The sequence below is a fragment of the Malaclemys terrapin genome, chromosome 2 (genome assembly GCF_027887155.1).
Source record: "Malaclemys terrapin pileata isolate rMalTer1 chromosome 2, rMalTer1.hap1, whole genome shotgun sequence".
NCBI classification, from domain to species: Eukaryota; Metazoa; Chordata; order Testudines; family Emydidae; genus Malaclemys; species Malaclemys terrapin.
The window spans coordinates 193,964,258-193,980,108 of record NC_071506.1 but is presented as its reverse complement, the minus strand read 5'-3'; the positions used below and the strand labels follow the sequence as shown (position 1 = coordinate 193,980,108).

At 39.4% G+C, this 15,851-nt stretch overlaps 1 protein-coding gene across 4 annotated transcripts in view; it reads right to left on the bottom strand.

Annotated features, from left to right (window-relative positions):
• Positions 1-15,851, bottom strand: part of GLI3 (GLI family zinc finger 3) — a 253,463-nt gene that overhangs the window by 160,044 nt on the left and 77,568 nt on the right. For 3 of the 4 annotated variants that reach the window (XM_054019886.1, XM_054019884.1, XM_054019885.1), the window contains one exon: positions 5,795-6,037. In XM_054019886.1, coding sequence (XP_053875861.1) covers positions 5,795-5,984 — 190 coding nt within the window. In that variant the 5' untranslated portion in view covers positions 5,985-6,037. Of the gene's footprint in view, positions 1-5,794; positions 6,038-15,851 lie in introns of those variants that run through there. The other variant, XM_054019887.1, reaches the window with a different exon arrangement.

The window sequence follows — 15,851 nt, the reverse complement described above, 5'->3', positions numbered from 1 at the left end:
CCCCCCCACCTCCACCCCTTCTTAAAAACTTTATTTTTAAAAAGGACTTGGCCCACTGCATCTAGGTGCCAAAATGGAAGAGCTTCATTGAAAATCTGCCCCCAGATGTGCGTTTGGTGCACATTGGAAACACTGGTCCTACAGACTGCATTGTCATTGTGGCTTCCAGTGAAAAATAAAATTACGGGTAAAAGCCCTATAAAATCCAAGGTCAAGATTTACAAACAAACATTTATTTAAGCCAAAAATTAAAAACAAACAAACAAACAAAAAAACTTACATTATCTCAATTCCTATTCTTGGATCTCTTAGGTCCCTTTTGCCATTGAGGTGCCTACGGCACAATCTGATTGAAAAAAATTAGGAAACAAAAATGGAGCGAAAGACAAATGTCTTTTATTTTGTTTTTACGTGCTATTCTCAGCTGTGAATCTATCTGCGCAGGGGTCCAGGCAGAGGCAGCCGCTCTGATGCCCCAGACTGAGCACAGCACATTCCAGCGAGGGGCTCCAAAACAGCGGCAGGACTTCAAATGGGAGTGTTGCACTGTGCTGAACATCCCAACAGCAACAACAGCAAGCTGAACACTGAGCAGCACTTTCAAACTTCAGAAACTTTGTTTTTGAGCAGTTCTGCAGCTAAAGAGGATACACTGCCCCATCTAAAATTTTGAACAAAAGCTGCCACGGATCCCATGTTTGGTTCTGAGAACACACAGATTTCTCTGTCTGTTTGCAACTTTTATAAGGCACATGTCAACCCACGACAGCAAAGCACCAGAGCTGGTTGAAATTCTTCCAAAATTCAAAATTTTGACGAACATTTTTGCTATTTTTTTAACCATTTTCCCACCACTCTACTAAGCACTAAACTAACATTCAGTTTTGTTATAAACACTTTCTTTTATGAAATATATTAAAAGCTTGGATTTAACTTTTTTAAACAACCCCTCCTTGATGTTAATTTGAACCCACTCCAGAAACTGTTGTAAATGCACAGTATTATTACTGACTTGGATCAATCCCTCCCATGGAAAATGCTGCAGGAGGGACTTAGGGAGTAAATCTCTGCAAGGATCCCTCACAGATACACTCCTCCTAATGTCCAGTGAGAGAGGTGAAGTTTGGCCCCACAAAGACTGGCCATACCACCTGCCACCCTCCAATCTTGGGAATCCACAGGAGGTCAGAGTTGTGGTAACAGAAATTCTCTGGTGTCTGCTACAAACCACTGGGGGGAACTCAACAGAAAAGATAATATAGGTCTCCTCTGGACCCACTCAGTTTCTGCCATATATCTCTGACAGACAACAGACCCAAGGAAGTGCCCCCCACAGGATCTGGAGGAGGATGACGGGAACACTGCAAAAGATGCAGCTAACTCCCATTCCATGTGAAAGTGGGAGAGATCTGTTCTTGGCAGCCGGGGGGTTCCTCCATGCACTGATCAGTCAGCAATGACCTAGGCTACTATTATCATCTCAATTATAGGGTCAGTTTCATAATAGAAAGAAGGCTGTCAAGAGTAGGTAACAAAGAAAAAAAAATTATTAATGCCCCCAAACTGGAGTTTTGAGATAACAATTCGCATTCGCTGAAATAGGATAAAAAAATTTGGCAAATACTTGCTGAATTTTTTTTTTTCCAGTATATGAACAGGTGCATCCAATGAGCTGCCGTTGTGTTTAATTTGGTCAAGCCTGAACTGCTCCTCTTTGCCTTTTGGTCACTTTGCATTGATTCTGAGATGCCACTTGACACTACAAGATATGATCCAGTGCAGTTATTAAGAGCCTGATCCTCCCCACCCAATGCAGTGAATAGGAACTGAGGACACTCGGTATCTTGCAAGGTAAACCCATTAAAATGTAAAATTCCCCCTCCCCCAAGAAAATAGTGTAAGTTTCAAACACCAGCAGAAACACATTCCTGTAGAAAAAGTGGGGCAAGGACTCTTTTCAACTATATCCCTGCACCCTCACTCACTTCACTGGGGCTGCAGAGATAGCAGAATTCTGTCCATGCTGTTCGTGAACATCTTTCACAGAGACCTTTAAATCTAAGCCAACTGAAGTGTCCCTGCCTTTTACATAAGCTAATTCTTTGAGCTTTACTAATTAGGAACTAACAGTTCCTTCAGATGAGCTGCGATACCCAGGAAGAATACCAGCAGTATGTTTTAAATCAAAGTGTTTATAACAGGAATGATTCATTTTTTTCCATGAAGAACGACAGGCGGCCTTAGCAAAGCCATAAAATTGCATGGGAATTAAAACTGGGGAGAGAATAACAAAAGGAACTACCTACCCTAACCCCACCTCTACAGACAGCATTTACACTAACAAGACGCAAAATAACCAATGTTGTATGAAACTTCAGAAATGCAATAAGATCTGTAACCATGCCAAAAAAATATTTCCTTAGGGCAGGTTTACATTTGAAAGCTGCAGAGGTGAAGCTGCACTGCTGTAATGCTTTAGTGAACATGCCACCATGTCAACGGGAGAAGCTCTCCCAGTGACATAGCGCTGTCTACACCATGGGTTAGGTCAGTAGAACTGCATCGCTCTGGGGCATGGATTCTTCACCCGAGCGATGTAGTTATACCAATGTTAGTTGGTAGGACAGACCTGGCCTTAGTAAGGACAGAAAAGGTGTAGCATGTGAAAGGAAACTATGGCAATTTTGTCATCTGCCCTAAAATCTATTTCAAAGAAAAAGCGGATTCATGCAATAGATTAAATGGATGTAAGAACCGTGATTCCAATAACTCTTTCACTGTAAAGATAGAAATGAAAAACAAAAATTGCCGAGTGCTGCCTTGGATATCTTTTCCCTCTCTTATCAAATCTAAGACAAATGGCACTGGCCCAAACAGGAGGCCACTCCCTCATTCTCAAATGTTAAATGGTTGAGGTTCTCTAGAGTGGTACATTAAAAGGACTGTCAGCCCCAGAATATGTTTGAGCACTGCTCTTTGAAAATCTAGTCCACTCAAAACATACCTTCATCTCCCTGCTACTCTCTGCAAGAGAGCAATCACCCCCTCAGTGATGGATTTATTCCACACATATGTTGTAAATATTGGAAGTAATAGTTACCATCACTCTTTTTAATTAAAAAACAAAAAAAACCCAAAAAACAAAACACCCCCAAACCCACATATATAGAGACACGCACATTTACATGTAGAAATGTGAAGTATTTGAGCCTTTTCTAATAACTGCAGCTCCTGGAGCGGACATGCATTCCACACACAATTGACTTAAAAGCTCTTTTTTGCTGCAATAAAAATATACAGATGTCCTCTTTCAAAAAAAATTATTTTCCCTTTTCCTGTGTTACAGGAAACCTACCCACACTTTTAAATACAAAGTGGGTATATATAGAAGCACAAATTAGCCATCTTGAAAAGTCTGTATTTTCCAACCACAGGAAAACTAAGGAATTACTGTGAATGTTTACATACCCGGCTACATTGGATTAAAACAGTATTTTCTCTCCATCTGCCCAGCAAAGCTGGCAAGAAACTGCGGAAGACAGTGGACGGCCTTTCTGGTTGTTTCTTCACCTGTTGCTACAGTGGGACTGGGATGTGATTACATTATTCAGTGTTCTTCATAAGGACTACTAAAAATGTCAAGCTGAATACAATCACTGATTTGATAAAAGCACATCTTTTATATATAAATGATGCAACTAATATGAAAAATTAAGTCTATCTGTCTTCTTTGCTATAAATTTAGCCAGATGCTCATTCATTTAGTTGTCCTCCTGTATCAAATTTATTACAGGTAAGCAGAAATGTGATGGGGTTTTATATGGTATTAATTGCTTGAGGGATTTTACAAACCAAAAAGAAAAAAACTGTAAAGAAATTCCCTTTAGCAGCAGTGAAGTAGGTCTGCCCAGCTGATGTTTTTATACTTTGGGCACTTTTGCGGTTTTACAGGACTAACTATCCCCCAACCTCTCCTTTGTGCATGCTAGTTATATGCAATCTTTTGTTTTCTATTAACTGACTAAGAACCTTGCTCCCAAACGAATGCTTCTGTGCAGGCCATGTCACAACAATGGTAGCCAGGTGCTAATGGTCAAGGTGTGGGCATATTAGATACATTAAACAATGGTGACTAGAAAGGTAATAAAAAAAAACAACAACAACAATTCAGTCGCAGGCTGAGAACCTATTGCCAGTTCTGCAGTAGATACCATGCAGTATCACTAGCACCTGTGACCTGTTTAGGAAGGGACACAGCAGCCAGTCAGGGATCAAAGTAGCATGTGTCATCACTGAAGTTATCTTAGAACTCTCTGCATCTCAGCTCTGCAGCAGTACAGTGCACTCACACAATTGCCATATGTTCCCAGAAGTCTCTTCATTCATATATTTTGTATTTACATGTGTTAGAAGCTATAACGTGTGAGTCAAATCACCAATGACATGCAAACTAATATTTCTATAGGCTACTGCTTGACAGTAGTAGTTCTTTCTGCATGTTCTGTGTTCTCCTGCAGGCAAGTCTGTCAGCAGCACGCTGTATACTCTGCACACTCAAAAGATGAGTGACTAACTTGCTTAAAGGATTTGAACAGGACTGGGGTTTGGGGGAGAATGTAGCAACTGAAATGTCATGTTAGAGGAGAGCTGAAAACCCCCACCATCAACTTTTCACTTAACAACTATAAAGACAAGCGTTCATTTTCTTATCTAGCCTCCATCTTTATTAACAATCAGACTCTGTTAAAATAAAGGCAGTTGGTGAGACTTAAGGTTGTGAGAGAGACACTTTGATCTGCACCCTGATGAGTGCACATTCCCCTTTGCTGCTAGCCCAACTAATGAAGGGATAGAATTAGCTTTTATCCCTGGCACTTTCTTTAGCAAGAAAACATGCGCTAATCAGCTGTCCTCACTAATCAGTGGTCTGGCTAATGACCTTTTGCCTTAAAACACTAAAATTTCTGAATTATGTGGGAAAAAAAAAACACAGACTGGCCCCTCTTTGTGGGTCTTTAGCCTATCATCTGGAACTGGAGACTGGAAGGTTAAATGGCAAATCTGTATCCTGACAAGGTGATAAATCTATAATCAAAAGGCACTAGTCTTGACACCTCAAGATGTTCATTACTACAGAACTAAATGATTTTTTTTAAACTAGAAGCAGATGAAAAAAATTGCTTAACTCCCTCATATTTTGCCTGTGGAGAAATCCATTCCACATCTGTGTTCAAGTATCAGTTACTTTCTTACTTTTTATTAATGCCTGAGCAGGACTTCAGAGGTTGAAACCATTCACTTTTTTCAGTAACTCAGGGGGACTGTAGCTGGGGAGAAAATGACAAAACAAAACAAAACAAAAAAATCTCTTTCCAAAAGATGTGTTCCCTCCTTTCTTTAAATTGTAGTTAAAATAGCTTTTAAAGAATTGTTTTAAAGCTTATTTGCTTTTCCTCTCTGCTCTTTTTAAATTAGTTTTGTTTTATGTATTGCTAAGAAGGTGGAGCAAATATAACATCTGATGGTTCATGAAGATTAGCAACAGATGATACATGCCCTACTGAAGTCTCTTTTGCAGAGGCCTATGCTAATTTAGGGATACAATGCAACTGTTTACAATGTTTTCCTACATAAACGAAAAGAATAAATATTCTTATATTATCTTAGACATATACAGGCAAAATGATTCATCCTGAGAGAGATGAAAAGTGCCAATACAAAATGCAATTAAATATGATAGCTTCAGTATCCTTCCAATCTTGCTTTCTGAAATGAACTTGCATTAAATACTCACGATAATGAGGATCCATGTAACCATTCCTGGGGTCCATTGCAAAAACCGTCCCACGATAAGGTACAGAAGGCTCAGAAAGGTGCGATATAGATCCATGGATCTCCTTCTTTATTAATGAGGCCCTTTCCTCACTAGATGTTGAAGGCTCTTCACTGATTTTACTGAGGCCTTGCCCACCTTGTGGCTGCATTGTGATTGCGTTTCTTCTCTCTCTGTGATAGGTCTGTCCAGGACTTTCATCCTCTGGGGAAAAAAATGAGAACGAGAGAGAAAGAGAGAGAGAGAGAGAGAGAGAGAGAGAGAGACACTTTTAGACCACTTATAGCAAATAAAATAAAAGTACTTTCCCCCCCTTTTCACCACTTTCAAAGCCGCAATGTAAGATTGTGACAGTAGGTGCATGTGTGGTTATGAAAGATGTTCTGGGATACAAGCTGAAAAAACTAGCCCACTCAGACCAAGTGGCAGTTCAGCAGTAGATCATCATCACCCATTCATTGATGCATTTACCAGCGGGGCTATTAATCCTACATGAACGGACACAGACTTGCTGTTTTCTTGCCTCTGGGACAAGTAGGCTGGAATTTTTGGCTGCTTGACTGGGAGGAAAAAAACAATTTGTCACAAACAGGAGAAGATGAACCCTGCTAGCTGAGACTAAATCAAGTCTAGCCACCCACTGCTGCTTTGTATTTGCCACTGTGCCGCTCCATCCCCAAAAGATGCACTGTTAAAAGACAAGAGCCTGGAGTAATAGAAAAGGCCCTACTCATTAAAATTAAGGTAGGCGACAGTATAATGCGTTTACCCAGTTCCAGTTACTCAGCAAGCACAAGGTACGAGCAGTAAAGTCACCTGCTGTAATAGTGTCACCCACATATGTCGAGATGTACAGACTTGGAGGTTAACACTTTACAGCATTGAGTTAAACATCTTTTACACACAAATATATTAAAAATATAGTTTACACATATCTGTATGTGACCAGTATGGGTGAAATTCAGCTGCCCTGCATGGAACCCAAATGACTGGATTTTCTGTGGCTGATATGCAGAGGAACTAGGAAGGTGAATTCCAACCCCCAACCTGGGGCCAGTGCCTAGGCCTGAAATACAGGCCTTGTGCTCGCTTCTCCAGGGGATGGGCTGAAATGGCTGTTTCAGCCCACTCTGAATGTGTTATTATGGCCATGGGATGCATGACATCACTCTTACTGTGGCCCTTTGCCCAGTCTCTCTCTAAGCCACCCTCTGACAGCCTTTAACTTGATGTAAAGGGGGTGCAAAGGACCCATCCATGGCTACTCCACCGATGGCTCCCACACAAAGCCCCACCCTATATGTATTATATACACACACATTTAAAGAGACGCAAGCAGTGCAGGTGTTCAACCGTTAACCACACACTTTCAGGTACCTTTCATGTGAGACATATGACTTCAAAGTTCCATCATCTACACACACATCTACACCCTTCTGACAGTAAATCACTGCTTATATAAGGGCAGGAAGAGAGCTGGTTAACAATTCTGTAATCACTGGCTGGAGTCCTGACCTATATCTACAAAGTCAGAACATTTGGTCTCCAGATTCCTGTTTCCAGAAGGCCCACTTTATAACTATGCACTGATAAATATTGTCCTATATAAATATTAAGAGATATGTTCATAAACAACTGCAGAAAAGTGTTCGGGAGCTCATCAAAAATTCTGGTGCAAAAACAGATAACAACAAGAACACTAACCAAAAACACATTTAGGAAGAAAAAAAAATGTATCGCCACTATTTTATAATTGATGCACCAAAAAAAGAACAGTTCAGAATGATAAGAATCCAGCTTTAACTGTCAAAGGCCAGAACGTTCAAAGTTCTGGCTAAAAGTTCATCTTTAACTCCCCCTCTTGTGCCTACTCAGTACAGGGATAAGAAAGGGTATAAACCCAATTCTAATCTCTCACAAACTTTACATCAGTTGGGACTCCACTGACTTCAGTCGAGTTACCCCTGATTTTCACTGCTATAAATGAGTTCAGAAATGGGGCCTGTGCATACAGCAATATCTAAATGCATCAGGCTGAGTTCTGACCACTATCTAAACTAGCTTTTATCAGTCTACAACTTTACTTTAATTGTAGTGTTTTGGGCACATTTTTTCCCCAAAAGTAGAAAAGAAAAACTTCAATGTAGTTTGTGTAAATGTATGGATTATTTGTACATTTGCAATTATTATATCAACCCGCTTCTGAAGAGGAGCTAGTCACTGGGCCCAGATCCTCCATGTTCTCCCATCTGTGCATAGAGGACTTCTGGGATTGGGCCCATGGTGAAGTAGTTAATATAAATAGGGACAAAAATATTGCAGAGCTAACAATCTTTGCCTGTTTTTTTTTCCTTTGTGTTAATATGCATAAGCACTACTCTATCCTCTGGATTAATGGGGTTTAAAGTTTTCCTATTTTTACACTGAAGCTGTTTTTAGTTTACAACTTATATTAGGTTTTATAAAACTGCTTGTATAACTTAAAAAATAGTCCAAGTAATTTTTCCACCAATTTTCTCTCTGGCTCAAGCCTTTTATATGAAGTTTCACCTTAAAGTGAACTTTTGCAGACGAGATGCAAACTCTTAAAAATAGGGGATTATATTCTATTTGAAATGCTGACAGACCCTTAACTAAAGTAGGACTAACCTATGCTACTATACTATGCTGAAGTGATTTGTATATCAACATAATCAATTTGAAAATCAGATAAGATTTCATTTCTTTTACTCTTCATGTAAAGTTAACATTTGTTAAAATGCCATCCCAGAATAGAACAAGAAGTCCATGTCCGTTTGAATAATTCAGTTTTATTCTGTCCCTCTCAAAACCTGCATGTGTCAAGAATCAAGGCACCAATTACTGGTATGAAATGAGATGATTTTTTTTAATTGCTGACTGAAATTCAAACCTACTTTTAGTAACTTTGAAAATTAAAGCAAAATGTGTTTCGTTTTAATAAACAGCTCTTAAAAAGGAGAAAAAATATTTTCCAACACCAACAAATTATTTTTCCTCATAAAAGTAATGCTTACTGTTTAGCCAGTCAATCATTTTTGAACACTGCTTCCCCTCTAAATAGTCACACAGAAATATTTTTTTAAGTAAACAACATGGCATTTTTGCAATAATAAGGAAATCCAATGGATAAACATTTTGTTAAGAGTTTACTTCGTACTCTGCACCACAGAGGTGCTTTTGATATGGGAGTAGATGAAAAACTTGACAGTACACGCACTCCAGAATACAAATAGCCGAGTGATTTGAAAGAATTCTCTATACACTGAAGGGAAACTTTTCTTGCAATAATTCTGCCTGCTCTTGTAACTGCAGTAAAACCACTTCAGTGAGCCAAAAGGCGAAAGCTGTCTAATCTCATTCTGTTTCAGCTGAATTGTTCAATAAAGTTTAAGAGTAAGTGCAGACAAGCTGCGCCAGGCCAAATTATTGACAGAAACATACCGTCCACCATGGCAACAAGTGGGAGTCTATAGCAAAAATGTAAGCAAACAACCCACTTCTCTAGCAGCATCTGCCAATAGATTCTTACAGCCAAACACAAGACAACGGTTACTGCTATCCTATGTTTAAAAAACGGCCTGCTTTAGGGTCAAAAGAAACATCTGATTTACTAAAAAGTTTCAGAGAGATGAATGATTTAAAGTCAAAAGGCCGGATTCTCCTCTCACACCTGTTTTGTACCCCCACTTTTTAGCACAGTTTCTCCTGACTTACTGAGGTATTACAGAAAAAGGAATCATGCCTAAATGATAAAATTTGCACTAGCTTCTCCTTCTCCACATGTGTCCCCACTGAATGATAACTAGCTAGTCGCCACACACACGTTTAACAAGTACCCAGTCTGGAGCTATCAAATTAATCCAAGATTCTCCCATCTAATGGGAAATATATTTATTCTTGGTATTTAGCCATACTCATTTTTTTAAACATAGCACCAAAGAATACTTTGTTTTATTAACAAATCTTTTCAAAAAGCTTGTAATCGATCTATTTGCCTAAGCAAATGCATTTTTAATTATTTATTTTGTTTACCTAACAAAAATGAAAAAAAAAATAAGGGAAACAAACATCAACATGTCAGTCCACTAAACTTCTTGTCTCCACTAAACTTTTGTTTGTTTGTTTTCATTAACGTTCTGCAGACACAAGTGGAAACTTTTTTATTCCAAGCCTTTTAAAGTCAGTTTCACACCATTGCTTAAGATGCTGAAGCTCCCCTCAACAAAATTCTGAGATGCCCACATTTAAATGACAAGTCATCATTGTAGCTAAGGCTGCATGCTTTAGGCTTCATAATCATATTTCTATATGCAACTTGCAACTAGCATTATTGTCTTGCAACTGATTAAGGAGGACACACGTCATCTGGGTAAGAGAACAGACAACATACTTACAACTCAGTCCAAAAGACCCTGGCTTACTCTCTCCAAGCTCTTCTCTTGACCGAAATTCTCTAGCTACGGGTATGTGGACATTCCTCTCTCTCTCTCCCTCCCCCTCCCTCTATCTCCCTCCCTCTCTCTCAGAGGCAGTGCTTCTCCCATTAGAGGAATTAAAAGTGGTTGGTGCCATGCTAAATTTAACAAGCTCATTAGTATTCTTCCTGTGTGCTTCCTAGTGAACTCTTTCTATTCAAGCAGCTCTCTCTAGCTGAGGGGGTCAGGCGGCTAATCATTAAATCAAACTAATGTCACCCTATCACAATCGGCCTAAGAGAAGGAGGGTTTATTATTTCAGTTTATGCTAAATAAACGGTTTTACAAATGGTCTCCAAGCAAGGTCAACAGCAGCTTCAATTACAAGACAAACTTAACAAGAGTTGCTATAAACCAAGTGCTCCGTATTGACTTAAGCACAAGCTCTGCTCCGCATATTGCCACTAGCAGGATTGTACAGGAATGCATATTGTAAAATAAAGGAAAGGGTAATCTTTTCTTTGCCAGAATTTGTGACTGCACAGAGACTGCTCATTCACCTCTCCCCAACCAGCTAGCTGCTCAGCTCAATTCACCCCACACAAAGGCTGAAGACCAGACCTCAATGGACCGAGTGAAACATGTTCAAAACTAGGCTCTCTATTGTGACTGAATTTCTTAACATCTTTTCAAAAAGCGGAGAATGCCTTGAGGCTAAAGGAAGAAACAGGCTAATGGTGAATTGGGAATACTGAGCAAATTTCAGAGCCCTTTCCTCCTAGCTTTTGAGGTTGAAAGCAAGCTCTTTCCTTTCAAGTTTCAAAGTCCTTTTTCCTCCCGCAGTGTCACAGAAGGATTTGAAAAGAAGGTAATTGTGCTCACAGTCTCCCTGATCAGAGCTTACGTCCTATTTCTGGTATTTCGGAATACTTCTTGCAATAATGGTGCATATAGCTCAATCCCTTAACCGTCCTGCACTCTGCAATTGCTCATTAAATGAACAATTGCTGGTATAAAATGCCTTTTATGTTCAAGGTCTGGATATAAGATAAGCATTCTAGTACTCTAAATTTGGTTTACTAAGGAAACTCTCCATCATTAAATTACAAAACTGTAGTCAGAATATCAGTTTTTCCCAGAAAAGTAGCATTTTTGGTTGCTGTGAACCAAAATGGGGGGGATGTAAAAAAGACTGAATAATCAGATTCTTAATGGAATAGATATCTAATAAAGAAGCCATTTCCCTTGTGTTTAAAAAGGTCTGTGTTTTTGAGACCCAGTATTTTGCTATTTGGAATGATGTAATAGAGCCATTGCCAACCTCATTAGTATATGGGTGTTCTAAGTTTCTTGCATACATACATTGATTACCGCTTTTTTACTACCCTCAAGCAAAAAGCAAGCAAAAAAACAAAACAAAACAGATAAATATATTTTGCTGGAAAAATACACCTGTAGAATTATGGCTGATTTATTTGATAAATTCCACAGTACGTGTATTAACTAAAATGTTTCTTACTATATGTAGGAAAGTTTAAATCCAACACCTTGGTCCCAAGCTTGTTATTTTTTATATTCTGAACAACTGCACACATAGGAGGTGATTTAGAGACACTGACACAGATATGTATTACAAAATTCATAATGAGTTATAAAAAATATAATCAAGCTGTATCACAGGCTACAAAAACTGATAGATAGTAAGAACTATGCTTACTTTATTCGCAGTGCTTGAACATACATTGTACAAACAATTTGTGCCTTACAAACAGTATATCTTATCTAAGCTAACAACTTAAAATGGACAGTTTTATGTTCCTGTTTGTAATGGATTTTCGACTTAAGTTATTTTTTCCCCCATCATATGTGTGGCATTTTGCAAACATTATCTGAGAACTTTAGAATACAGATACACAGTTCTTTCCCTGCTTTTCTTTTTATCATCGTGTTCCTTTCTTTTGTCTTTTTTAAAATTTCTGCGGAAATAAAATAAATTGAAATAACTGGAGAAGAGTTATTGTGAGAGGTACTAACTATGGACCTTAGCCTGTCAACACTGTCAGGAGTAGTAGCGCTTACTACTGTAAACAGTCCCAGAAGCATAATGCCAGGTAGCAAGAGTTTGCAGAACTGGGCCCTTCTTTGTGATATGAAAATTTTACGAGATAGTATATCCCTATTATCTTATCAAGCTTACCTTCATGGTCATTATAATAGTGCACACAGTACAGCTCAAATTTGCATTCAATCTTTTGTTTCAAAACTGAGCACAAGCCCAGAACACTCTGTAACAATGCAATCCCTATGCTTTATGGAGTATAGGGCTTGATCCTGCACTCTTTGAAATCAATGTCAAAGCCCTTACTGACTTCAGTGGTGCAGGATCAGGTCCATGTAGAGTCCAAAGTCACACTGACAGCAACAGGATCAGAACCAAATCCTTCTTGAGCTACATCATTGGGTGCCCCGGGAGTAACATGTGGAAGTTTAGAACTCTTCTAAAAAGTTTGAACAACAGAAGAACTTTCTTTAATTCAAGTCAATAACTAGCTAGATTTTTTTACCCAGGAGAAAAATTAAAATGTAGTAGGAAATTTAAAGCCCAGCTTTGGGTCAGCCTCAAGCAAAACCCCATTGGCTTTAATTGGGAGTTTCTCTCTGTAGGATTGCAGCATTGGGCCCATATTGCTAAAATGAAAAGTGCTGAGATAAACTTGATTAACTACAAAAGACCAGTTTAAGCTCTCAAATCATAACCAGTATATGCCACAAAAAGGGGATGCAAAGAGACTATCTGCACCCATGCAGGTGCACAAAGGTATCGCAAGTCAGTCCGCAGCTGCAGAAACCACCTTGTTGAGTACAGGCTCCCCAGCTGTTTGTGTTCTCACACACAAAAGGGAAAAAGTGTGGGCAGAGAGCAGCGCCAGGATGCCTTGCACTAATCCAGTGCAGAGAATTCATGGGGCAGAAAAAGAAACTACACCTGCATATTACTGAAGGTAATCACTGGGGGCTTGAGCCTTTCCATTGACTTCTACAGGCTTTGGACCAAGTCACCAAAGCTGCTTGCAGTGAACAGAATTCCTGTACAATCCTACCAATCTGGCTGCTGCTGCTCGAGTGAGTAACCTACCCAGTCACAGCAAGAGCCTGATCCTGAGAGATGCTGAGCATCCTTGGCCTGCTAAACCCAGGGTTGTGAGTTCAATCCTTGAGGGGGCCATTTAGGGATTTGGGGCAAAAATCTGTCTGGGGATTAGTCCTGCTTTAAGCAAGGGGTTGGACTAGATAACCTCCTGAGGTCCCTTCCAACCCTGATATTCTATGATTCTATGATCCTCAACATCCACTGAAGTCAATAGGAGTTGAGGGCCCTCAGCACTTTGCAGACCCAGGGGCTCTAAAGAAGCAGGCGCCTGCTTCTGAAAGAGCTGGATTGGGGTCGAAATCTGCACAGGCTTTAAAAGAGCAAATAAATACAACTGAAATCCAAATAGCTGAAAATCATCTTTCTTCCTTGCTGACTTCAGGGCTAAGTGTTTCTCCCATTACAGATAGTGGGTTATTGCTCTGACACTTAACGCCATTCAGCGAGTGCAGCCCCCGCACTCCGTTTTAGGTGTTTGTGACGTCACTGACTGCTGCAAAAGAAACACAGAAGCCCAGGTATCAGCAGGTGGTGAGCTTTTAAATTTACCTTCTACTAGAAGGCCCAAACCCTCCTTGCTTTCCTCGCGCAAGTAATCCCAGGGGTTCTGCGGAACTACTCATTCAAGTAAGGCAAGAGGGATTTAGTCTCACATCCAGCATCAAAAATGCTCAAGTGGCTGGGTATGAATGGTATATAGAATACAAACCATCTCTGAGATGCTTGTTGACATTTGGAAACGTTATACTGACTGCTTAGTTCAATGAGAAAGAAAGAATCTCATAGCAGCTGTAGAATCACTACATTGTTCCAGCAAAAAAAGAAGAAAAAACTAAATACAGCAGGGGTAGACATCTACAGTCATAGTTAACTACTAAATTTGCAGACACTGAGTTGTACAATTTCTTCCTTTCAATTTGTATGATTTAATTTTAATTTCTATTTTTATAATCATTTAAATTTTTTTTAGTACTGCTACTTAAGAAATGAGAAGCATTAACATAGTCCCAAATAAAAGCTTGAGTTTTTTTACTGCTATCTATCAGAAGTATCTCCTTCTCTATGAAACTCTGCAAAGACGGCGAGTTACTGTAAGTCAGCCTCCGCAAACTAAAATGTTTGCTTTGAGTCTGTTGAACAGAGCTAGGATCAAACTTAGCAGTTTAAACACATTTCCAGGCGCACTGCTCTCCCCCAATATTTAAACTCTTCAAAGGCCAAGATTCGCAAATATACCTTGGAGAAAAGTGACTACGTACTTTATGATCTGACCACTGGCAACTATTTCTCAGGAAGGAGAATTATTCTCAACTTCTTGCAAAGCACTGAAAGGTTCCTCTGATTAAGAATTTGAAAACGTTATGAAGTTCCTTCTGTTAGCCAGTTATTAGACTGTTAGTCACTGCTTACTTTGAGTGGACTAATTAGTCACATCAAAGAAGCTACAATAACCTCCCAGGAGAGTTTGTTTTTTTTAAAATGTATTTCTCAATCATCTGATACCCACAGATAGGCATAAATGTGCTAACCGTTTAATTTAACTTTTAGACATAGGGAGACGCATCCTATGGTATTGCCAGTTTGTACCACACCACATTGGTTATCTGGCCTCAAAGCTGGTTTAAAAGGCCCAAGGGTGATCCTCCAGCAGCACAGAGCCAGAATAGCTACTCCCTGCCATAGTGGTATAGCAGGAAAATGGGTATGTGGCTAGAATACACCTGCACTACATCAATCCTCAGCTGTGGTCTCAGCCGCCTATGGCTTTATTAGCCTGAGTAAATTAAATCAGCCTTGCACAGAAGCTGTGCCAGGGCCAAGAGAATGCAAAGGTGAACTTTACCTTTGCACACCACTGCATTTTGAGCAGATCAGCCACAGCCGATGATCTGGCCCTCGATATCCTAAAAAGTTAATATAATTGGCCTTCTTATATGCAGCAGAATTAAGATTTCCGTCCTCTTTCTCAAACAGACTCAAGTGAGTAAGCGTAACAAGTAGCCATGCACTAAGCAGTTTAATAACAACAAAGAACCAGGTAAACCCTTTCAGTATGGTAGACTGTGCCCATTTCAGTGTGAATGTACTGTTGCATCCTCTAGTGCCATTGTGGTTAAGATTCTATCTGCTTCCATTATATCCCCATACTTGAGGGCTTTAAAACATTACCTTTAAACAAAAAAACCCAATGTGCATGCTATATTTCAGAACAAACATACTAGTCGGGTTGTGCTCTGAGTTATACCCCACACCACCTCAATTGAAGTCAATGGGCAAGTTCTAAGTCAGAGCAGAATTTGTATGCTGTATATATTTGTATTAATTAATTATATGATATAGATACAAACTATACCCTGCCTTATATCCTGCCCAAACATAATGGTTTCATGAAGTTGCATGAGGTATATATAGAATGTAAACTTACACACAC